The 24,670-nt window shown below is 43.5% G+C and overlaps 1 protein-coding gene across 1 annotated transcript in view; it reads left to right on the top strand.

Annotated features, from left to right (window-relative positions):
• kif13a (kinesin family member 13A) overlaps positions 1-20,435 on the top strand; it is a 46,199-nt gene extending 25,764 nt beyond the window's left edge. The window contains exons 15-38 of the mRNA XM_036538334.1: positions 540-759; positions 1,011-1,173; positions 1,809-1,952; positions 2,966-3,115; positions 3,675-3,839; positions 4,291-4,464; positions 5,164-5,315; positions 5,506-5,638; positions 5,736-5,882; positions 7,605-7,637; positions 9,598-9,697; positions 10,001-10,127; positions 10,312-10,367; positions 10,824-10,948; positions 11,234-11,410; positions 12,016-12,108; positions 12,552-12,704; positions 13,410-13,487; positions 14,463-14,513; positions 15,156-15,264; positions 15,792-15,943; positions 16,942-17,091; positions 18,608-19,688; positions 19,942-20,435. Coding sequence (XP_036394227.1) covers positions 540-759; positions 1,011-1,173; positions 1,809-1,952; positions 2,966-3,115; positions 3,675-3,839; positions 4,291-4,464; positions 5,164-5,315; positions 5,506-5,638; positions 5,736-5,882; positions 7,605-7,637; positions 9,598-9,697; positions 10,001-10,127; positions 10,312-10,367; positions 10,824-10,948; positions 11,234-11,410; positions 12,016-12,108; positions 12,552-12,704; positions 13,410-13,487; positions 14,463-14,513; positions 15,156-15,264; positions 15,792-15,943; positions 16,942-17,091; positions 18,608-19,688; positions 19,942-20,198 — 4,190 coding nt within the window. The 3' untranslated portion in view covers positions 20,199-20,435. The remainder of the gene's footprint in view (positions 1-539; positions 760-1,010; positions 1,174-1,808; positions 1,953-2,965; positions 3,116-3,674; positions 3,840-4,290; positions 4,465-5,163; positions 5,316-5,505; positions 5,639-5,735; positions 5,883-7,604; positions 7,638-9,597; positions 9,698-10,000; positions 10,128-10,311; positions 10,368-10,823; positions 10,949-11,233; positions 11,411-12,015; positions 12,109-12,551; positions 12,705-13,409; positions 13,488-14,462; positions 14,514-15,155; positions 15,265-15,791; positions 15,944-16,941; positions 17,092-18,607; positions 19,689-19,941) is intronic.
• The last annotated feature ends 4,235 nt before the right edge of the window (positions 20,436-24,670 follow it).

Raw genomic sequence — 24,670 nt, 5'->3', positions numbered from 1 at the left:
TGCTGCTCTGTGCTGATTGCTTTCCCATGATCCTCAACACTGAAAGTCAAGCGTCATGTACAGAAGAGTTCTGGGAGTATTGTGGTCTTGCAGTAATCTAACCTCTTTACAGTGTACATGAGTCAAGGTATATGAAGCACCCGCAGCATTCAGTCCGATGAAGGCATTTTTAAATTTTTTTATAAAGAGTTTTCATCCTTTACAAAAAGGGCAACAGGATGAAGAAACCATTCATTACAACCAGGATTTCCTTTCTAAACATCTTGCATTGCAGATTAAATGGCCAACAGATAGATGAGTAGAAACTGCATGGCCAAACAGCTCAGTCTGTCTCCCTGTCGCTGTTACTCTTTTATCCAAGTTAATCATTTTCATTCAGCCCAAACCCCATTCTGCCCCATGTGACCATTACCTGTTCTCTTCATTTGGTTTTCCCCCAAAATCCCATCCACGTTTTTCCTTCCATTCCATTTCTGCCTCATATGCCTTCTCTCTTCCTGCTTTCTCTGTATGACTTCTCCCCTCCTGCCTCTCTCCAGACCCCATGCAGAATGTAGTCCAGGTGCTGGAGAAACAGTACCTGGAGGAGAAGCGCACCGCCCTGGAAGAGCAGCGCGTGATGTACGAGCGGGAGCTGGAGTCGCTACGGCAACAGCTGTCCCCAGAACGGCCGCACCCCCACCACCGCTGCAGCGCAGATCGCCTGTCCTTCCCCACGCACCCCTCCCACAGCAAGCTCCGCCTCTGGTCTGAGGAAAGGTGAGGACAGCACCTAACGTGCTCTTAGACACACGCATGCATGTACGCACGCACACAGACGTCCGTGCACAACCGCTTTGCTCATCACACTTAGACCTTCCTGGGTCTTCCCCTGCCTGTGCCATGTGGAGCAGGGGATAGTGAGAAAATTCTATTTCAAAGAGATGCGGGTGATGCAGACACTTTTAACTGTTTATCTAAAGCTGTAATGATGAATTCCCTGTCTGTCTGTGTGTTCGTCCGCCTGTCAGGGACGAGCTTTTTCGCCAGAGCTTGTCTCGGCTCAGGGAGCAGGTCGTCAAAGCCAACACTTTGGTGCGAGAGGCCAACTTCCTTGCGGAGGAGATGAGCAAGCTGACAGACTACCAGGTCACTCTGCAGATCCCCGCTGCCAACCTCAGCGCCAACCGCAAGGTGGGTCTGACACCTGGCTTACAAGGCCTGCGCATGCATGTCATCTCTCATTTCTGATCATAACGTCCTTCTGTTCACTTCCTGTGTGTACAGCGCGTTCTCCAAGCACAATCATTCACTCCTTCACTCTCGGGTCGAGTTGTGTTTCATTGCAATAGATTGTAAGGTTCAATCTAGAAAAACTATTTCAAGGGCACCTTGGAGATCTTTTGTGGAAAAACTAACAAATGGTTATTGATGAAGTTAAAGGGCAAATGAAAGGTTATCAATTAACATGGAGATGTGATTGAAGCTTTAAGTTAGATCTGGGATTGCAGGAAAAAAATCATTTGAAAATTAACTCAAGGGAAAGTGCTTATTTGGCCATACAACAAAAACATGGCTCCTCAAAGTGCTTGCAACATCCAACCAATGAATTTACTACAGATCCACAGAATTCACCTTCAGTGCCTTTTTAATTGGTCATCATGACTGAATAAAAGGAATCATGATGTGGCCCCAGTTCAGGTACACTCTCCACCTGCCAGACGGCACTTTCCAGCTTTGCCCAGTGTTGGTACGACAAGCTGCAGAATGCAGGTGTGTGATTGGTCAAATTCCAATCCTCTCTGTGTGTTGCGTTTGATATCACCCAGCGTGGGGCCATTGTGAGCGAGCCGGCCATCCAGGTGCGTCGGAAAGGGAAGGGAACGCAGGTCTGGACCATCGAGAAGCTGGAGAACAAGCTGGTGGACATGAGAGAGCATTACCGGGACTGGAAGGAGGGGACGGAAGAAGTGGTGAGGGAGGGGCCGGGGCCTTGTATTATTCTGATGGTGGGAGGGGGAGGGTTTGTCTTATCTTTATGTCCTGAAATGTTTTGGCAACACGGGATCTTTGCTGTCGTGCCAGTAAAGCCAGTTTGAGTCCATCAGCCCTGAGAGGAAGAGAACGGGGGGAAGAGATGGTGAGAGAGAAGGAGAAAGGGGGGACAGATGGTGAAAGAGAAGAGATGGTAGCAATTTAGATCAAAAAAGAGTAAATATCCACAAAAAGTAAACACAAAACTGAAAAATTGAACCAGGAAATAAAACCTTGAAATGAAAACAATACTATGTGCTTGTTAGACAAAAACAAGAAAGTCAGTAACAAAGCAAACAAAACACAAAAAAACTCAAAGAAAACTAACAGAAAAATCTTTTCCATCTGAAAAGATTTATATTTTCAAAATTGTAACTGTAAAACTCTTCCCTCATCCACTTTATGTGCAGTTACCAATACTCCAGAACTCTTTGAAACTATTCAGACCTCCATCTGTTTATAGTGTGCAAATTCACTTTTCAGTAGAGACAAAGGGAGAGATGGTGAGACAGAGAAAGGGAGAAGAAAGAGAAGAGGGTGGGTGAAAGATAACAGAACAGAACAGAGGTGGAGATCAAAGGGTAGCATGGAGAGGTAACAGTAGTTAAGGAAATGGTAATACCAGGGTCAGGGTCATTCCTCAGTAATGACTGGAAAACTGTAGCAGCAAAACGTTTTGCCTTGTTTTGCTATGGTATTGTGGGATTTGTCCACTGGGGTTCCCTTATCACATTGCTTTCTTGGCACCCTGCATGCAACATGTCAGACACCAGTGAGTCACTCGGGTGATGTCAGAAGTATGCGTGAATCTTCCTTTTGACATTTGCTGTCCTGCTGCACCATAGGATATTTAGTGTGAAATAAGTCATTGATGAATTTGAAGTATTGCTTTCATGGTTTCTGAACCTTGTTGGACTCCAGGCAATTTATCTCCTCCATGTTTCCTGATCAGAATAACAAGCTGAACAACAAGCGTGGCGACCCCTTCTATGAGGCACAAGAGAACCATAACCTCATTGGTGTGGCCAACGTTTTCCTGGAGTGCCTCTTCCACGATGTCAAGCTGCAGTATGCTGTTCCCATCATCAGCCAGCAGGGGGAGGTAAAGCCATTTTTAGCGACAGGGACGGGAGTGGGTTAACTAGGTTTCTGTAGGGTATCTACAAGACCTCCTTGTTGTCACGAGTGTACATTCTGTACTCACATTCTTTTAGCATGCCAGTTATAGAATGTTCCAACTGAAAGCAGGTTAACCTGTAACTTGCTGTCTTTGCATCGGGGTATCCCAAATGTGACTCCAGCCTGAAGTTACAGTTCAGACAGTGTTCCTGTTCACTGTCCTCAGGTGTCTCTTTAGTCTGTGTATCTCCCAGGTTTGGTTGTGCCATGTGTTAACACTCTACACCTCTTTCTGCTGTGTCGTTGCTCCTTACTTCACAGAGGTTTGTGTGTCTGTACCAGATGTCTGTACCGGTGTGAGGTGTGTGTATTATGTATATCTGTACTTGTGTCAAGTGTGTATCAGATAGATAGATCTGTATCAGGTGTGTCTGTACCTGTGTCAGGTGTGTGTATCTGGTGTATGTGGACCTGTGTCAGGTGTATGTATCAGCAGTATCTGTGCCAGGCGCGTATATCAGGTGTGTCTGTACCTGTGCCAGGTGGCGGGCCGGCTGCATGTGGAGCTGATGCGGGTGAGCGGGGCGGTCCCGGAGCGACTGGTCGGGGGGGACGACTCCTCTGAGAACTCGAGTGAAAGCAGCAGCTACGAGGTCATGGACACCAACGGGGAGATTGTCCACATCGCCAAAAAGCTCACCTGCAGGGTACGACCAGGAATGAGGAAGGCATTCCAATTGAGTGATAAGAAGCATGTTCAGCAAAATTTGTCAAATAGTAGAACTGATAAGCATTGCCTTCAACACAGCTTTGTCTTGCTTTATTTGCTGTTTGCTCCCATGTTTTTTTTCACATTTTCTGATTATCTGATTTAGCTGTTGTGGGAAATTATGATAGTGATGTATTTGTTTGTTTTTAATTTTTTTTACTGTTATTTGGCCCTCATACCTAGAGCAAATTGCAAGGACAATGTGGGAAAATTCCTTGGATGCATATGACAGTGGCAACAATAGCATAGGTCCATAATAGCTAGCAGTATAAAGTAACTGTATCAACGTACACAAAATGCATAGCAGTTGTACTTCAAAGCAACACAATAACACCATGTCGACAGGCACACAGAGCTTGGCATTTATGTCTTGGTATTCTTATTTCTAGGTGCGGATCAGAGAGGCTACTGGGCTGCCCCTGAACCTGTCTAACTTCGTCTTCTGTCAGTACACCTTCTGGGACCAGGCGGAGCCCACCGTGGCTCCACCCATGGTCAACCCAGACACGCCCTCCCCACACACCCCTGACGCACAATTTACTGTCAGATTTGACCACTGCAAGGTAAGAGATGGAATACATGCTGCTGTAGACAGAGATTGAAGAGTTTACAATTAATTTACAACAGATTGATGGAATGGGAGTTTCATGTGGAAGAATGAAAAATGTAAATCATTAATGGTCGTAAATAAATGATGTGCATTTGGTAATTTGGTCCTAAATGTTGTGCAGTGGTAATTACTTCATCTGCGGAAACATCTGAAACATTTTCTCAAAGGGATTTTTGAGTGTTTGCCGCCTATAAAGCAGTAAGGCTGACAATCTCTATTTTGCATGTTGCAGGTTAGTGAGCAGGCAGTAGTTGTACACTAGTTAGTGACTGGTAGTTACAAGTATTTGTTTTAACTATCCAGAATTGCATGAAGATATGAATTTGGCCACATTACTTACAGACCTAGAGACTAATTAGGAAGTAAGCCACAATTCAACGAAAAAACCCTATGGAACTGGAGTGTGGAGTCAGTGGTCTTTGTCTCACTCCCAGATAATAGCAGTACAAGCCATCTAATTGCACTGTATGAGCAAACCCCGGTGTTTTATAGTCTTGCTGTCCATCAAAATTATTTTATGGTGGTTTATGGTTTTCATAATGTGATATAGTGAACTTGCAACAATGTTTTTTTTTCCTTTCCAGTCACTTTATCATTAATTATTGATGTGCTCAGAGTGAAATTATGTTCTTCACCATATCTCCTCCAATAGGACTTTGTTGTCCATGTGACGGAAGAGTTCCTGGAGTTTATTTCAGAGGGAGCTCTGGCCATCGAGGTGTGGGGGCACCGCTGCGCAGGGAACGGACGCTCTCTGTGGGAGCCAGACGCCCTGCAGGCCAAGACACGCACACTCCGAGACCGGTAAATACAGAGTCACACACGCATTTGCAACCATACTCTCACACACACACACACACTCTCTCACACACACACTCAAATACACTTGCATAGACATGCCCAAGCATACATGTTCTGTCATCACAAGCACACATACAGATTTCAGAAGCTGGTCACTGTCTCTGTCACCCCCTCCCCCATTCCCCATGTGCAGGTGGAGTGAGGTGTCCAGGAGGATTGAGCTGTGGGCCTCCATCCAGGAGCTGAATGAGCAGGGGGAGTACTCTGCTGTAGAGCTGCACCCCAGCAAGGATGTGAGCACTGGTGGGGTTTTCCAGCTACGACAGGTGAGAGGGAGACCGCTGGAGATTGTATGTGTGTGCGTGTGTGCTCTGGTGTGTGTCACTAACTCTGCCGGTCCATGTCCCACTCTGTCTCTGTTAGGGTCACTCCCGGAGGCTGCAGGTTTGTGTGAAGCCGGTCCAGCACTCCGGCACTCTGCCTCTGCTGGTAGAAGCCGTGCTGTCCGTCTCCATTGGCTGTGTGTCGGCCCGCTCCACCAAGCTGCAGAGACCGCTCGACAGTTACCAGGTGAGAGGACAATACATGCACACACTCATACATTCAGTCAGACAGGAGCTGACTCAGATACACATACACAGATGCACAGAGTTGCAGAAACAGTCATGTGATCAAGCTCATCAGCTCTCCCTTTACTGTATGTAATTTTTTTCCAAAGAAACATGCTGAACATGGCAGGCATCTTTTTGAAATGTCTGGCAATATATTATTGTAATGGGTAAATATTGCTGAAAATGACCCTACTTTTAATCTGAATTCATTCCCGGACGCAACAGAGTATATTTAACTTGACAAAACCTCTGTTAAGAAGACATAGTAGAGAACTAGCATGGCATTACAAATCATCAGTCTCTCTTGACATTGTGTTATGGTCTTTTTTGAGTTGAACTTGAATGCAAATCAGCTTCGAGACAATATTTGCATTGGTGGCTGGGATCAATGACTCACTTCCATTACAGCAAAGAACTTGACGGAAGTATATCTATTACAACTTGAAGTAAATAGATACTGGTTTTTGAGGGCTTGTATTTAAATTCCAAGTCTCAACACACAGAACAAGGCTTACGCGAATGGTAAAAAAAAATAGGCAGCATTGTTTGAATTGTTTTTTGGCTACCCTGCCCAAAATTGTTCCCCCATCATTGCATAAAATCTAATTTTAATCAGTTTCAATCTGTTTGAATTGTGCTAGCTAAATCAACTTCCAAGAATGCCAGATACAGCCTAGCTAAACTTAGCTAGAGACATAGTAACTTGGCTTGTATGTTTCTTGAAGGGTTTGAAGGATTTCTATACATAGCTAGTTTTGAGTTACTACAAGTTACAGTCATTGTATTATGAATTTTGAATGTGCCATTAGTGCATTACTTGAGCATTTTAAAATAACTGAAGCACTACATAATCAGAAAGCAAGGTGTTTTCCAGACATCGTACAGACCTATATCGCCGATGCCTTAGGCAGTATATGGAAATCACCCATGTTTTTTCTGAAAACGTTTTAAGATCACACAAAGCTTTTGCTGTTTTTTATTATCATGGTATTGCCATTTGATTTCTCCCAGTGTTGTGAGCCTTGGATTTTAACGCAAGGGCAGATTTAAATCCTACTCAATTACTCAGAGGGGTAAACATCATAAACAAGGTTCAGTTTGGCCTGAACTGAAGTTTCTACTTCTTCTGTGTCTTGGTGCAGGCAGTGGCAAACATCAGAATATGAACAGGGAAGGCTAAAACCTCACCTTATATTGTAATGTTCTTATACATCTGTTTATCGTAATTTTATATGGATAAATTGTTTGAAAAGGTGCAAGACCATGACACACATGAAATGTGTTTTTGTTTTCATGATTCAGCATCAGGTGCTTAACCATGAAGGAACTTGTCACCAAATAATGTGAAACAGAAAGACCTTTGGATATGATTTTATACCCCCAGTCCAATATGTAGGCATTACCCCTCTGTAAAGATTCAGAGAGGATGTGGTCTAGTGGTAATGATGAAAGAGCGATTCTGTTTGAGCTCCAAAATAGACGGAAATATTATGTGACTCACTGAAACGAACCAATTATAGTATTTGTTATAGAGACCAAAATCTTTGATTGGTTCCACAGCTGTGATTGACAGCATATGATGGGGGTTTACGGGGCCTCACTCCCCCATCACTATCTTGTGGTCCAGTCTGTGTGCCACAAGCACTGTTGTTTGACCCCAGTGTGTGTTCTCTTCTGCCAGAGGGAGGAGGATGACGATATGGATAGTTATCAGGTACCGTCACAGACTGCTGCTGCCGCTGTCAATACTGAGGCATGACAATAAAAAAAAAAACAACCTGCTGATCATGAGCTTTCAGACAGGGGGCGCCACTGAGAGGGAGGGGGGTGGGCCACACTGGGGGCAGGGCCTGTGGGAGTGGGTGAGCCCTGCTTCCTTTATGATGATTTTGAGCTTGTACTCTCTGACATTCGCTTGGATAATTGAGTGCAGATCCTTCCTGAAGAGCTGATTATTGCTTACATTTATGTTTGCACTGCTCCTCCTCATTACTGTGAAAAAAGGCAAAATGTTCAAATTTACATACAAAATAATACAAGCGTAATGGACAAGTGTCAGATCAAATCCCATTTGAAGAAATGTGCTCACAGTAATGTTTGGTCTATAATATTTTGAAATGTGTTGATTTTTTTAAAATATAGTCATGTGATTGTTTGGGGGGCAGACGGATCCTATATTGTGAATGTATCTGGCTATATTTTTGTCCCTTAATTAGATATTAGGTATTACATTTTGACAAATTACTGTTGATGAAAGGTTTACAGTGGGCATTAGGACTGGTCATTTTTTCCAGTCTTAGTTAACACACTACACAGTGCCCACATGGATTTTAAAATGGGGGACACAGTCACTTTTTTATATGCCTGCTCAGTTATAATTGACCTGATCAGACCATGTAAGACAGGAGTGCCAGACTCATTTCCTGGAGGGCTGATGTGCAGGCTTTTTTTAAATGACAAGTTAGCTTAGCTTAAAAGGTCTAATAAGTTTATTATATGAGTGCATTTACACTGATGTATTTCCAAACTGTACTGTATTTCCATGCTGTAACAAATCAAAATGGTTTATACAAAATAATTACCTGAAATAAATGCAAGGTTAATATTGGAGAAGTAATTTCCAATTTAGTGTAAACGGATAAAGTAATCATCCCAAAATCAGTTGATGCGGAGAGAAGTATTTCTTCTTGTGGGCAAGATTTCACAACCGAATGACGAGTTAAACAAATGATAAATGTAATAGCCCAGTGTATTGCACTGAAGTTCTCTTTGTCTCCTTAAGTGATACCCATGAAAAGAAGCCTTTATCATTCATATATTGTTTTTACACATTAGAGATGTCAAGATAATTTGACAAATTAAGAATATGGATTATATAAACAGAGTGCAGCTCTCATTTATCATTTTATGGACTAATTGAGTAGTGTAGAGGGTTTGAAAGGTTTGAGACGAAGTGAAATACACAGCAGCTCCCCAGGAAATGAGTTTGACAGAAGAGGAGATTGAGTCCTGCTTCTCAGTCCCACCCCCTGACACACCCAGTAATCCCTTCCCAGGATTCATCCACTAATGCATGGCTGTCTGCTTCCTGCCACTGAAGAACCATGAGAATTTAATGTGCCTCACTCAATCACATGAAAAACGCATGGCTGCATGACTTATCTGCATGGGGGAGTCCGTATGGAGTGATGGTGTGAGGGTGGGCTCAGTTGGAGGAGATGGAATCCAACAGCGGAGTGGGTGTCCACTTTTTGTTATTGTTTTATCTTATTTTTTTGCCATTTTTTTTTTCTTGGAGTGGATATCCCGTGTGTTGAGGTAGGAGGGACCTGTATGTTTGTGAGTGTGGGTTTGTTTATGAGTATGTTTGTGTGTGTTTGGGGGGTGGGTGGGCAGGGATGGGTATTATTGCACATTATATTATACATTGTATTATATATTTTATGCTATATGTCTGTTTCTCTCTGCTGGGGCAAGTGTTTAGTCACTACTTGCTGAAAAATCGAGGAAACAAGTCCAAGGCCTGATGATGCCCCGTCTGCAGTTTTGGTTCCTCTCCTGGTTTTCCTGTACAAGGGCAGGCAGAATCAGTTATCTCCCCCTTCTGTTTGCCGTCCCTGAGAAGAACACAGTTTAGCTTTGTCCTTTCCCTGTTCCTCTGTCTCCATCTTCAGGAGGAGGACCTGAACTGCGTGCGGGAACGCTGGTCTGAGGCCCTGGTCAAACGCAGGGAGTATCTGGATGAGCAGATCAAGAAAATCATGCACAAGCAAGGTTAGGTCCTGTGGCTGCTCTGCTCAGGAGAGCCCCACTGTATTTTACTTAGTGACTTGACTTAGGTGTCTCATCTGGCAATTGTTGAGTGGTTTGTGCAATTTTTTGATTTTTTTGGAATTTCCTCTCCCTTCCGCCCTTCCATGACCCTTCTCTTTTACCTAATCTCTCCTCCTCTCTCTGTCTCTCTCTCATTCTCTTTCCTTCCCTCTTTCATTCCCCCCTCCCTCTTTTTCTCCCACATCCTATTTCCTCCCCATTCCCCTCTGTCCTTCTCTCTCTCCCTCTCCCTCCTGACTATAGAGAAGTCAGAGGAGGATGTGGAGCGGGAGGCGCGGCTGGTGGAGCAGTGGGTGGGTCTGACAGAGGAGAGGAACGCTGTGCTGGTGCCAGCGCCTGGCAGCTGCATCCCTGGTGCCCCTGCACACTGGTGAGTGTGGCACGGCCCCGTCCTGCGAACACGCTGAGCGCACACTGACCCCATACCACACACAGACTGCACGCAGTGTGCAAATATACTTACGTACTTTTTATTATTTAGATATGATACCTTACATTATTTAGATATGATACCTGGCCTGTGACTAACGTGTGCATTTCACTGATCGTGTTAGGGTGCCCTCTCCTGGAATGGAGGCTCATATCCCTGTTCTCTTCCTGGACCTGAATGGTGAGATCACTTAACCAGATAACCAATCAGTACTGTCCTCTGCAGTTAATCTAATCTTTGCAGTTTTGTTTCGAGCCATGCGTTCTGTAACAGAAGTATTCTGAATTTAATGGTCCTTAAAGGAAATCAAAGGCTATTCTGTGGAAAATGATTAGTAGTTGACTTTGCAGTTGTCATTACACAAGTATATGTATTTTTAATGCATCTACCATGCACCAAGTAAATGGTTCTTAAAGTTGCTTGATACATTAAAACATAAAAAATTGAATAAGTTTAATACGTATTAATAGGTATTATGTTCTAATTGAAGCCTAGTTACTTGTCATGGCTTTGTTCTTTGGCTGATTTTAGAGATACCTCGGTATACATTTTGTGTTTTTTCTGTCTCATCCCATCAACATGTTATTAGTAGTTCTATGTGCATCTAACTTTTTGGTGCCGCTCCCTGCATTTCAGCAGACAACCTGACTGTCAGTGAACAGATCACTGGACCCCATGCTGCTGGGGTCAACTCCATCCTGCCCAAAGAGCATGGCAGCCAGTTCTTCTACCTGCCCATCATCCGGCACAGCGACGACGAGGTTTGGTTCATGAATTCTGTCTGCACTGCCCCCCTCTGGCAGGGAGGGAACACTCACTGCTATTTTAAGCAGGATGTGGTCACTTCAAAGTTATTCTCAGTTCTTCTGACCTCTCTCACTGGCCCTTTACCAGGGTTTTTGTGTATCCCTATCACTCCGTTGAAAATAAAGTGGGACTTTGTGTGCAGGCCCCTATGAGATGCCTTTCCAGAACACATGAAAGCAGTAGGGATAGCCATTTCATTTGTTGTACTCCAAACCTGTCGCTATCCCCTCCTCCTCCAGGTGCTGGTTGTGTGCTCCTGGGACTCCTCTATCCATGACTCGGTCCATCTGAACCGGGTCACCTCGCCCAATGAACGCATCTACCTTATAATCAAGGTGACTGTCCAGCTCAGCCACCCAGCCTCTATGGAGCTGGTCCTCCGCAAGAGGATTGCAGTCAACATCTACAACAAGCAGGTAACAGTACATAAGCCTCACAGACAGACAGAAAGATCTCCATCCAGTGCTCTCCAAAGTAGATGAGCAAAGCAAAGCTTTGATTTGCTGAAATAGATACCCTTAATATTCATTCAAAGGAAACATCCTTCCTTTATGAGGCAGAATGTGTATTTTACATTATTATTATTATTATTAATAATGTTATTGATGTTATCCTCATCATCACATATTTCCCGTTTGACACCATCCGTTTGCACAGCCTTACATTGACTGCAGCACTGTGATGTAGGATCAGGATTTGTAATCCAAAAGTTGCTTGTTCAATTGCCTGGTATGACACTGCTGGCTCCAGCAGCGTAAATGAATAATGTGTAAAACTGTAAGTTATGTAAGTCACTCTAGATAAGCGTCTGGGATGTAGCATAATGTTTAAATTCTTTGCTCAAACTATAACAGCAGTGTCCCACTTGGGATTCAAACCTGCAAGCCTTCAAACCTGCTAGGCACCTGGGCACTCCCACCACACTGCTGCCCACTTACAGACATCTGCCATAGGTCCCATTATTTCACTGACCTCAGGTATACAGCAGTGCAGTATAGTACACTTTCTTCTCCTCTTGTAGAGTTTCACCCAGAGCCTAAAGAGACGGATGTCACTGAAGAACATGCTCTACTCCTGTGGAGTCACGTATGAGATTGTGTCCAACATACCAAAGGTACAAAGCTTCAGCATTACGGTAGACCTTCTCCCTACCAGTCTCCTCTGTATCAGTCCACATTGTAAATGCAATTACGTTCATTTAGGAGACTACAGTTGTGGATATTCTGAATATGCAACAGAATATAAAAGCAATGATTGAAAGTGCAAATGTTATATGCATTAATTTGGTCAGTGTGATACTCTGTTTATTAATGTTAAACTTTGTATCAATGTGTGGGTCGTGGAGGTATTTTTCAAGGATACATTTTTGAAGAGGAGTGGCAAGGGTTTGGAGTTCCTCAGCACTACATGCATGCAGCACATCCCCACTGCTTTGTGCCGCAGCTGCAGCAGAGACTGAGCTCCTGCTGTGTGTGTGTGTGTGTGTGTGTGTGTGTGTGTGTGTGTGTGTGTGTGTGTGTGTGTGTGTGTGTGTGTGTCTGTCCCCTGAACCCACAGGCGTCAGAGGAGCCTGAGGAACGGGAGACCCTGGCGCTCATGGCGGCCCGGGGTGAGAGCGAGGGGTCCCAGGACGGAGAGACCTACATTGAGAAGTACACCAGGGGGGTGCTGGAGGTGGAGAACATTCTGAGTCTGGAGAGACTGCGACAGGTACGTCTCTCACATTCACAGTAGAGTGATTATGATGCATTGACCTCACTTGTCAATTGCATAGAGACACTGCAGCAGGAATGTTACGCATACTCACAGTGTGGAGAACCTGTAACAGGTATGTTATACTTATTTATAACCTGATGAGGTTACAACAGATACAAACCATTTATAATATAGAGACGTGAGTGCAAGATCTCTTTACTTACAGTCTACGTGTTGCCGTCATGTGTTCATGTACTAGAACCACAAATGTTATTAAAAGGAAGCATTTCTTGTTACAAGATTATCTAACAGATTCTGTGATCAGTTTTCTCATGTAAAGTTTTTTACGTGGTGTTTTTGTCCAAACAAGATGTTTCCTATTTAAAGCTGTTATTTTTTCTGTTAAATAAGAAAACAAAGAGAAAACTGATAAAGAAATGTTTTTGAACGCCTAATATGAGGAAAATTAGCATTAAATACATTGGTTTGTCTTAAACACACTTAGATTCTCATTTAAGGCTTTGTATCTTAAACTAAGAAGGTATTAATGCAATGTATTTCTTTTCGCTTGGTGAAATGTCCTTCTGACTCTGTAAAATTTAGCCAGGCCTTTCGGTTCTTGGTCTGTGGAGGACTGGCTCAGGCAGACAGGGTTGAGGGAGCGTGTTTAAATGGAAGAGGCAGATCTCTCTGAATGCGGGTGTGTGTGTGCGTCTGCAGGCGGTAACGGTGAAGGAGGCCCTCTCCGCCAAAGGAAGACACATCCGGAGGAGCATCAGCACCCCCAATGTCCAGCACGTAAGAGACATGCATCCTGTGGGGGTGGAATGGGAGTGGCTGCTGCAGGCTCAGTGGTGGTTGTCAGATCTTAATCAGCCAGGCCCTTAGCTGCTTCCACCTAGTGCAGTCGCTTTGCCTCTCAGCAGACCCTTCCTCCCTCAGCTTTCCTGACATTCTGTGGATATTTCACCTGTGTCCTGCCGCACCTGAATTAACCTTTAGCCGTGCTGCCACTGATTTGGTGAAGGGATGGGGTGTCAGCATATCAGTTTCAAAATGTGACACTCAGCCTGTATGAGCTTATACTTTACACTGCAATTTAATGATAAATGTTACGAGTAGACTTTGATAAACATAAATGAACGAATGTTGAGAAAATCCAGTATGTCCTGTTTAATTGTAAAATTCTTGCACTGGTTAAATACAAAATGGGAGTTTCAGCTCTTTTGCAGTTCAGTTTTGAAATGGTTTTCAGAGTAAATGTTACCATTTACTGATGTCCTGCAGTATGTCATCACAAATCTGTGAAAAGTAAATAAAAGCCCTTGGGGGTTTCCCCCAGATGCGCTGAAAACCAGTGCTACAGGGCCATGTCAGGCTTTTGAAAGGCTTCAGTGTTTTTGAAAGGGGGATTTCCACTGGATCTTACTTAGCAGAGAGAGTGGAAAGTCTGTGAATTCCCAGGGAATGTCAGGGAAGGCTTTACCTGCTGAACAGGGTCATACACAGCTCTTGATCCTTAGATGTCATCTTCATCATCGTGATCATAACAGTTAAGCTGGCTCATTTTTAGAACTTGAAATGAAACATTGTATGCATCTTCCAAATTCATTTTTAATGAGGAGCTATGTCTTAAGTGCAAGTGAACCCAATTTGTATGCTGCAATAAAGTGCTGTTTGAGGAGAAATCTTAGTCATTTTAAAATTACACCATGCCACCCATCTCTCTGGTGTGTGGACCTGTAGCCCTCAATTGCCTTGTTTGTGTTTCAGGCATCATGTAGCAAAAGTGACTTAACAGGATGTGAAGATGAGGATTTCAAGGTATTCTTTATTTTTAGCACTACATGTTATTAATACACATAGAAACAAACACTTTTCCTGGACATTCTCATTAACTGTATGTTGTGGATGTGCCACCTTCATTGATATATTCTGCTTTGTTGAACACAAGGGGCAATGTATTCTTTATGCTTCATAACTCGTCATCCTTTGTGAACAATAAATAAGGGATGTGAAACCTCAGTTCTTTGAGAGCCCCTGTGTTCACTGGTTTTTGCTCCAGAAAACTCCTCTGACTTAATTTAGTATAGTTCATTAGCCGTTTACATTGACACCTGTGTGTTGTCTAAAATACATTACTGTGAAGTATTTCTTCTTTGAAATGCACCAGTGTAGTCTCAACGTGCAATTAGTCATTTACAAAAAAGACAAATAAGTACTACTTAATTAAGAGTAGAATTAAGAGAAGTGAGTGTAGAAACCAGAACACATACACATGCATATTTCCCTGAGTGGGACAACAGTGTAGTGTAGTGGTAAGGAGCTTTACCCACAATTGCCTCAGTAAATATTCAGCTGTATAAAGGGATAAAATTGTAACCTACTGTATGGAAGTCACTCTGGATAAGAATGTCTGCTAAGTGATAATTATGTAATGTATTGGTTATTCTGATCGGTTCACAGCAGGGCCATTCTGAGAGTCAGCCAGACATCGCCGACTGCAGTTTCCAAGATGCCCCACTGTCTGCCACGCTGCCCAGAGATTCGCCCCTCAAGAACAAAGAGTGCCCTGGTAAAAAGCTGTAGCTTACAAGTTCCAGACTGCTGAAGCTTAGCAGACTGTTGAAACATACTGCTGCAAACTACTGAAGCTTATCACCCATGCAGTGTCTCCAGGACTCTTGTTGACTGTGTCTCATCTCCACCCACACAGTTCACTGAAACCTGTATAGCCCAGCTGGTTTTGAGGTTCTTTTTAGTGATGTAAGCCAAACGGCACCTGGGGTGGCTCATAGGCTGAGGAGTTTATCCCAGTTTCTTTTGTGGGAAGTAGCTTGATGTACAGGTCTACCATTCTAGATATTTGTCTGTTTTAGGTTTGTTACCCCCAATGTAAATCTCTTTTAAATCTGAAGTCGTTTTTGACTTGGCTGAGGATTGAACAGGTTCTCTATGAGTGACTATATTATTGGTTAAATTGGTTCACTTTAGGAAGTAAGATAAAGTTGCTCTGTGCTCCAGTGAAAAATGAACAAATAGACCATTGCCTGCCAGTGACAAGATTGGGGAACCATGGTGTAATCTCCACGCTCCCCACAGGGTTGGTGCCAGAGAGCCCCACATTCTTCAACTCCAGCCCCTTCAAGGCCCTGTCCCCCCAGCCCCCCAAGTTCCTCAAGGCCTTGATGCCAGTGAAAGAGGAGAGCAAGAGCAAGCGAACGCTGGAGGCCCGACCGCTGCTGGGGCAAGAGGTAACGTGTGTGTGGCTTTATCAGTCCTGCTCCTTCGTCTCCTTACTCGTTATCTCGCTCTCTCTGCCCCCTTATCTCTCTTGCCCACTCTTTCCTCTTCCCTCTTCTTTCTCATCCTGCCGCTCTACTTGCTATCCCCTTTCTTTTCTGGGGTTTTACTTCAAGCTTCAGTATAGCACCATTTCTACCGGTGTCCATTCCTCATACATACATCCAATGTCCTCCATTACAATTGAACCTAAAAAGACATTTATCCACTATATGCCCATTTTACAAAAAGCTGCAGGTAATCAGTTATCATCTTGGCTAAATTCAAGCCCCACGCACGGTTGAAACAAGAACGAATCAGAATTTTCTGCTCCACTGTGACATCATTTCCTGGCCAAAATGGATGTGTGTGAGCAGAGCTAAGCTAGCATGACCTGAGATGCATGAGCATGAGTAACCAGTGTATGGGAATGTACAGTGCAAGTAGGGCACACTAAGAACATCTCACTTTAAAAATGGCTACAGACTCAATAGTTTTAAGATTAAGCACAGGAATAGGATAGTATTAATTTTTTTAGACCTGTTCTACCTCTTTCCTCTGATATTTATTGTTATTCAGTTGTAGGTCAAGTTTTGGAGTCAGGGGAATGCAACATCTTATTACAACATCATTACTTTCAGTGCTTATGAAATAATATATGTAAACCTTTTTACTGTGGAAATTTTATGTAGGTTTGCTGATTAGCAATTAGTGAATTGGTGGCCATATTTAAGGTGAGAATTACTGACAGTATGCGTGTGTGTATGGACATGTTCATATATTTTTATTGACTTATTTTCTCATTACAAGTTTTGTTTTTTTGTGTGCATTTGCCATTTGCTGCTAACTGCATGCAGTCCAGAGGACACCCGTGTGCATTTAATCTCGTATGTTAACCCTCACTCTGCCCATTGCCTGCCGTGCGTGCGTGACGTTTGCTGCTGTTTTGTTGTGTGTCTCGACCCCACAGCAGAGCATGCGCCCGTTTGTGGAACGCGCTGCGCTGGCCCCTCACTGCCCCTGGCGACGCCCGCGGGCAGGAAGTGAGGGCCACAGCGGCAGCGGCGCCAGGCAGCTCAGTCTAGGCTCAGAGCTCAGGCACACAAACCGGCACGCCGCTGTAAGTCCCACCTGTGCAGGCACGCCTCCTGACCTCACACCGCACCTGTAGGTCACACCTTGCTGGTTTCATATGGCACCTTTTAGCCTGGCTTCCTCCACGGACCACGCCACGGGGCACCGAACATACGCTCTGCTACTGAACAGCAGACTGCCAGTGTGTGGAGGTGCCAGGGCTTGTCAGTGAGGGGTTCTGTTGAGTCGAGGGATAAAAGGCCATTGTGTTGTTATGTTATCAGCTTCCCTTGCACAGTAATTCCCATCATTTGCGTTAGCAGTGAGATTTACTGTTTCTCTTTAGGTCGGTAGCTCCTTTTATACATGCCTGTTGCTCGTGCTTTTATTTATTTATTTTTTGCAGCCCCACCCCCTCCGCCCCCATAAGTGTCATGCTACATGGCTAATAAAATATAATATGGCACACATTTATTAAGAGAAAACAAGAATGAGTTTTCACAAATTAATCAGCACATTGTTAGTTCAATATCTTTATTTTCATTTTATTTTGTTTGACTGGTTATTAGCAGCATAGCAGTCTCACAGGATGGTAACACAAAGATGTACACGATAAGTAATGTGGCAATCAGCGCAATAACCATTTTCCACAACTCCAACAACTAATAAGTAACCACCTTCACTGCATAACTTCCTGTCTCCACTGTCACCTGGTCTGCCCCTCACACTCATATACAAACCTAAGGTAGAACTGGGCGTCCCAGATGAGGCCACTTTGACCTGTATCTTCCAAATGGGTGGTCATTCATGTGTGGAATTGTCACTGATTGGCTATGGAGGTAATGTCTTTGAAAATGTGCTTTCAGTGTCAGAAGGGGTGAGGTCAGTTGGGGATTGATTTCTCATGGAGTGACTCATTGTTTTAAATGTGAACTCAACAGACTGTATGACCTCAGTGCACAGCCATGACCGTCTCAGTACAGAGAGATCTCACACGCTCTCTCTTAAATCTTTCAGTTCATTCTTGAAAATGGTGACAATGCAGAGCAATGTCAAGGTATTTTGTAAACAATATTAAAACTGTATGTTGATTTTTGCATTTCCCATCAATTAAAAAAAAGACGTTTACTGATTGATGTTTGAGGTTGATGGTTGAAATTGATGTCTTTCTTAATGAATCTATAATGCATGATAAATCTGTATGATCTGTTGATCTGGGTGTGTCCTTTTGAAAGTCAACACCTTTATTAATTAGTTAATGTGTGAAATTGGAGAAAAAGTAGTTCAGATGTGTTGGTTTTTTTCGATTTCACCTCCTCCTCAAATCAAGCAATAGTAAAATTGTCTGTATGATTTTATGTGGTAATTGGTGGAGGTGTATGTTTTACCCTTTGTTCAACATGAATTGACTTGTGATTAGCATGTACATGTAGAATGTGTACAATCATGTGGTGGATCAGAGGTCAGTTTTTTGTGACCTTAGACCTTTATCCAGCAGAATACAGTGGCTGCTCACACTGCTTCTGCTTTGTCTTGTGTCTCATCGCTGTCCATTTGATCAGGACTCTGAGGAAGAAGAGACTGACGTAGACACGCCCCCGAGTCAACCGAGCATGCTGGGAATGGGCCTGGTCTCACAGGAGTTCCACAACCTCCAGCCTTACATTCCAGAAGACTTTGCCAACTTTGAGGTGTACAACGCCAGCCTGGAGAGCCGGGAGATTGGCCAGAGTGGGAGGGCGGAACTGGTGGTGGGCGGGGCTATGTCCGGGGGGCGGGGCTGTGAGAAGGAGGTGTCTCGGAGCCCAACGGCCAGCAGCTGCACCAGCGGATACTTCTCCCACAGCGCCTCCAACGCCACGCTGTCAGACGTCCTGTTCACCGGCAGCGACAGCTCGGACCAGCTGAGCACCAACAGCCGCGACCCCGCCGACCTCCACGAGTTCCCCTGCACCGTGGGAAGGGGAGGCTCCCTCCAAACCAAAAGTGCCTTAGGGGGTGACTCGCCGCTGCCCGCACACATTAGCCCCTGCGGGACCCCCACGCCGCCTCCCCTTTCCTCGGGCTGCAGCTTGAACTGCTCAGACAGCGACGTCCCCAAAGAGGGACAGTCCCCCTCTTCCTTGCCCAGGGAATGTGCCCTCAGTGTCAGCCAGGAGTTCACAGACTTCAAGGGTGCTGATGACGGAATCGATGAGGGGGACCTGGGCCACTGCGAGCAGGAGGGGTGGCAGCCTGTGGGAACGTGCCGATTCTCAGGTCAGGGTGAGCAGGAAGCAGGCCATCACGTCTCTGTCCCACCGCAGACATGCCACATGCACAACGGCAAAGTTCCGGTCCTTTCCTCCCTTGATCACCCGCCGACTTCCCAACATGCATCAGGAGAATCGCAGCGCCCAGAAAATTCCCTGCCACATACCCAGCTGCACCCATCCCTGGGTGGGCCAGACCGGGCTGCCAGCCCTCATCGCCCCGCAGACTCCTCCAGCGGGGACGAGGGCACGCCAGTGGCCCAGCTGCCAGACTGGATGGCCCCGGGGGAGCAGGTGTGGGTGGGAGACAAGTGCGGGACCGTGCACTACGTGGGTGGAGTTGAGTTTGCTGAGGGGATCTGGGTGGGAGTGGAACTGGATCTTCCAGCTGGTGAGTGAATTACATAATAACAACAATTATGATCATTAATATGATGAATCAAAAACAGCTCGGCCTATAAAATTTAACAATTGGGCAGTGATTCAGTTATTATGCAGTTTAATGACATGGAATGAAGTTTGTAGTTACAGTAAATAGTGGCAAGAATAATCTTGGCGGTAGTGGATGTTGCAGCAGTAAGTCTCTCTCCAGGACAGCCACACTGGCAGTGCCTTGTGTCACTGGTGACTTCCTGTCCCTCCAGGCAAACACAACGGCACCGTTCAGGGACGGGTGTACTTCCGCTGCGCGGATGGCCACGGCGTCTTCGTCAAACCGTCGCGTCTCTCCAGAGAGGCTCCACCTTCCAGCAAAGGTCCCCATCCCCACAGCGCCCCCGCGCAGTCTTCCAGGGACCATGCGAGTCAAAGGGGTTCCACCCTCCCGCAGGGGAAGAGGGAGGAGAGGAGCAGGGTGCAGCGGCGGGGGTCCCAGGAGCACCAGCGATCCTGGAACAGCTGAGCAGCGATGCGCCCCACTTCTCTTTCTACATGCCTGCACGTCTCATCCTGAGACACACACTCTGAGCGCTATCTGACTTCATTTTTTTTGTTCTGAAAAAATCTGATAAGTGCATATTTTATAAAAATTCTTTTGTATGCACATTTTCTGTATTTTCTTTTGTCTTGTTTGTTTGTTTAATGTCATTTTAGTTGCAGCTATGTGCACAAACCAGAGAGCTGTGGCTTCACAACACCACAAATTTTTTTTATTTTCATTTCTCTTTCATGCCATAAGTAATGAAGCTGGTTGTCATGAATATTTAATCAGAAACGCCATGTTCTCAGAGTAAGGAATGGACTTCCTTAAAAATGTTGGGAGGGGGACGGGGGTCGGGATTGGGGTGCACACATTTTGTTTGAGAGTATACCACTGCTGTTAACAAATGAGTATTTATGATGGTAGTCATTATCAATGTTATAAGTCACCAAAGAACTCAAGTTTCTTATCTGCTGTTAAAATTGACCCATTTTGTAAAGTGTGTGCGTGCATGCATGCGTGTATGTGTGTGTGAGTGAGTGTGTACGTGCATGTGAGAAGCCTAGTGCCATATTTTTGTTACTAACCAAGGCCAAGCTCATGTGTGACCTCCCTTGCAAATCATGAATTGCAGACCAGATATCTGGATCAAAAGTATAATATGGCTTACGTGTGCCTACTGTTTTAATGTCACTCCTTGGAGTGACAGATGATTGCCACACTCTCTTCTGTGTTGGGAGACCTGGCTATGTTTTTGTATTGCTGACTGTCTGGTTTGCCTCTGGTGTAGCAGGCTGCCAGGTGTCCTGGTCAGACTGAACCACACTTGTTCCCCTGGATCAAGGGAATGAGTCAGGAGTCAAGTGAAGAAGCCTTGAATTGGGTCAAAGAACAACATGGGAAGCACCAGTCATAGCTTTTTTTGTGACTGGTTTCAGTTTTAGGCCTAGCCACTGTGATGCCTTACTGCCCTCTTCCTGTATAGACACAGGGAGACTGACTGTTCTGTGGCTTAGTGTTGTCCCCAAGGCCACATTACACTGCCCTGATGAGGACACCCGATCGCCCTGCGTGTGACGTAATGCCCAGGGGCATTAAGTACCATCGAACTCACTGGCCTGAGAATCAGGACAGTTCAATACTGAAACAGTGTTACTGCGACTGCAAGTCATTCTTTGTATGCCTGACTGAATGAGTGACTTACTGTTTTTAATTATACATAAAGGTACTCATGCAAATATATAGATATATATTTTTGGAGGGATGGAGTTATGGGTGGTTCTGAGGGGTAATATCAAGAAAATGAGAATTATGTGTGTGTGTATGTATATATATATAATAGTTTTGTATACTGAATGATAGTGGGTCATCTGCACTCTGCTTGAAAAAGTAATTTGAAAGGGATTATTATCGTGTAAAAGCTGTGGATCTGACAAGAGGTCAGAGGAATGGACGGATGCTGTAATTTCGAGTAAATGAAAGAGAAAAACCCAGGACCTTACTTTAAAGAAGAGGACAAAGCTGCTCTCCTTCATGAGGAGTTGTACATACATCCTTATCTGAACATAGTGTTTTCCTATATTATAATGTACAGAATTGTAATTTATATTGTATTTCAGCAAACTGTTTTAATTGATGCAAAGGTGTTTTAGAATACAGAGCGTTTACAATCTAACAGTTGTCTTGCTTTTCTTGATGTGTGTAAAGCATTTCTGTTTCAACCATTTTCTTCATCACAGATGCTGTGGTGTAGTATTATTTATTTGTTTAACAAATGCACTCGTGTACAGGGCTATTTGCATAATTTACATGTACTCATAGATGCAGCCAGATATATTCAGGTATATGTATATTTCAGGTTGTATAACTTACTCAAGGTTACAGTAGAAGAACCAAATTACCATTAAAAATAACAGCATTGTAAATATTACTTTGCTTAATACCACAATCTGTTTAATATCATGTTTTTTCAAATCCATTTTCCATGCACCATTGATTTTAGAATTAAATGGACTGTCCATATCTTAATCCATTTATTGTCACTTTCAGAGTAGCCAGTTTTAGCTTTTATAACCTTTAGATGTATAGTTTCAACCAATAATAGTATATATTTAGCTTTAGATCATTGTGAGCAGCCAATTAAAGACATGGGATGGTGGTAGGAATGGATATCATCAGATAAATCAATACTAGTTAGCGATCTTGTGCTAAAAATGTCTGCTTAACTGAAAGCAGTCATTAGTGCACACCTTTTTAGGATAAGGTCAAACTTGTTCTCAGTTTTCATTGATGCATGTCGGGACATCTCAGGTTGGATCATCTGTCTAAACTGCTCCAGTGGGAGAGATTCTGTTGTCAGTGTAATAGCCTGCTTGGGGACTACTACTGTTCTGCTGGCAGTTAAGAAGTCGAGTCTCTGGAGTAGATGTAGAAACTGAAAGAACTAGATGACACTGGTAAACACTTATTTTTGAAGAAAAACACTGGACTGGACAATAAATTGACAAAATGGTAGTTTTAACAGTCCTACAACTAATGACTTGTCAACTAATAATCAAGCAGTATGGCAATGAATCATACAAAATGTATCTTTTCGTTAACCGTAAAACATGAATAAGCCTAATGCCTTAATGCCTTGCTTTCTCCTCCAGCATGGTGTTGCCATCGGATAATATCTGCTTAATATCACATATTTGTTGTGTATGGCAGAGGTGATATTAAGAATGTTACACTAGTGTATGTATGTAAGGAATATTACACTGAAATAGGATAGGAATAGTCACTGACTGTTGAAATAAAAAAAAAGTGTTAAGGAGCAGGACATTACTGATAGTCATTCCATATTATCCAGCTGAAATCTGAGGTGTCATTCTTGAATATCAAACACACTGATATCTCCTGAGGTTCATTTCAGGACACTTCTGGATGCCACTAAGAGAGAAGCTGTGCATGTTAGCACTTTATTGTCAAAATGTATTTCCACATTGCTACAGGTAAAGGTAACGTTGCTGGGCTCATATATTCTCATGCTCCCTTTTTGCCAGCTTTCTCTGCTTTTTTTTACTCATCACAACATGTAAAAGGCTATGCTGACATCAGAAGGCAAAATATGACCTAAACGCCACTGCAAAAACGCTGCCCTGTTTGCATGCTAATGAGCTACATAATGGAAGCAAGTAGTTGTAAGGCTAGTATTATCAGGAATCACTTTTTTATGGTAAGGAGGTGAATATGAGTAATATTTCAAAATATAGTTACATATATAAAAGTCAACTAGTGAACAGTTTCTTTGCATTCACGTAAATTATTTTTCTAAAAAGTCAGGTTCCAGTTTCTTATCTATTGACCGGTGACAGCATGGACCACTGGAGTGCTGTCAGTGGCTTCATAGACAAACATGTCAATATGTATAACATTCTACAAAATACTGTTGATATAGCTGCCCCACTTAAAAGTAAAATATTTCAGCCATAAAAATCCTGCACCCTGGTTCAATGGGGAAAACATCTACTTAATCATGTCATAGACTAGAATACAAATGGGGATACTAAGTTTGAAGTATTCCTGGAAATACACTTTTTGTGTATTGTTTTATCCTTTTCACTTTTGTTTGATGCTGTGTTGTAATTATCTCATGCACCATCAGGGAATAAACTTAGCCTACTTTCCCTGAATAAACTTGTCTGAAGATTGTTCTATTATTATGTTGACTGTTACTACTATTATTGCTGTGGGTACAAGCACATCTGGTGCTGGAATCATAATGTTATTGTTAGTATTATTTTTGTACCGCATTTTAAAGTCCACTATATTTATGACCTTAGGTCACATAATTTGCTGGAAAAAAAATCCAACATGGAAACTTTGAAAATAACCAATAAATCAGACAAAAGATAGTAGAGTGCTGAATCTTGCTGGATGTTGCCCATGGCATAGAAGAACTTTTGGCAATTTACATGGGCTGGTTCTGTGAAATGGGTTGTCTGCCATTTGGTAAATATAGTAGACTGATATTTTCTCAATTGCAGTTTCAAGTTTTCTTCATACAAAACAGGAACCTCTTTAATGTCACTCATTCCAGAACAATTTTTCATCATTTTGTCACTGACAATTCTAAATGTTAGGAAAGCTTGTATAGGCCTACATACATGTCACTGCTTCAACAAAAGATTACTGAACTATTTTTTCCATATATGAATGAAGGTTTCGCCTTCATTTTTCACTTCCATTGGTGAATTCTTTCCTTATGTGTTGTTCCAATCTCAACTCCACACTTACTTAATCGGTTTATTTACAAATCTAACAGTCCTCCTAGGTTGTGGTATCAGAATGAGAAAGCAGTCATAATACATAGTAATGTTTAATATTCAGAGCATTTGGATGGCTATGAGAAACAATCAATATTAATGTGGTGGCTATACCACAGCCAGAAACCAATGCCACTCTTCAGTTCC

Source organism: Megalops cyprinoides, chromosome 10, assembly GCF_013368585.1.
Source record: "Megalops cyprinoides isolate fMegCyp1 chromosome 10, fMegCyp1.pri, whole genome shotgun sequence".
In the NCBI taxonomy this organism is placed as follows: domain Eukaryota; kingdom Metazoa; phylum Chordata; class Actinopteri; order Elopiformes; family Megalopidae; genus Megalops; species Megalops cyprinoides.
This window is presented reverse-complemented; position numbering and strand designations above follow the sequence as displayed.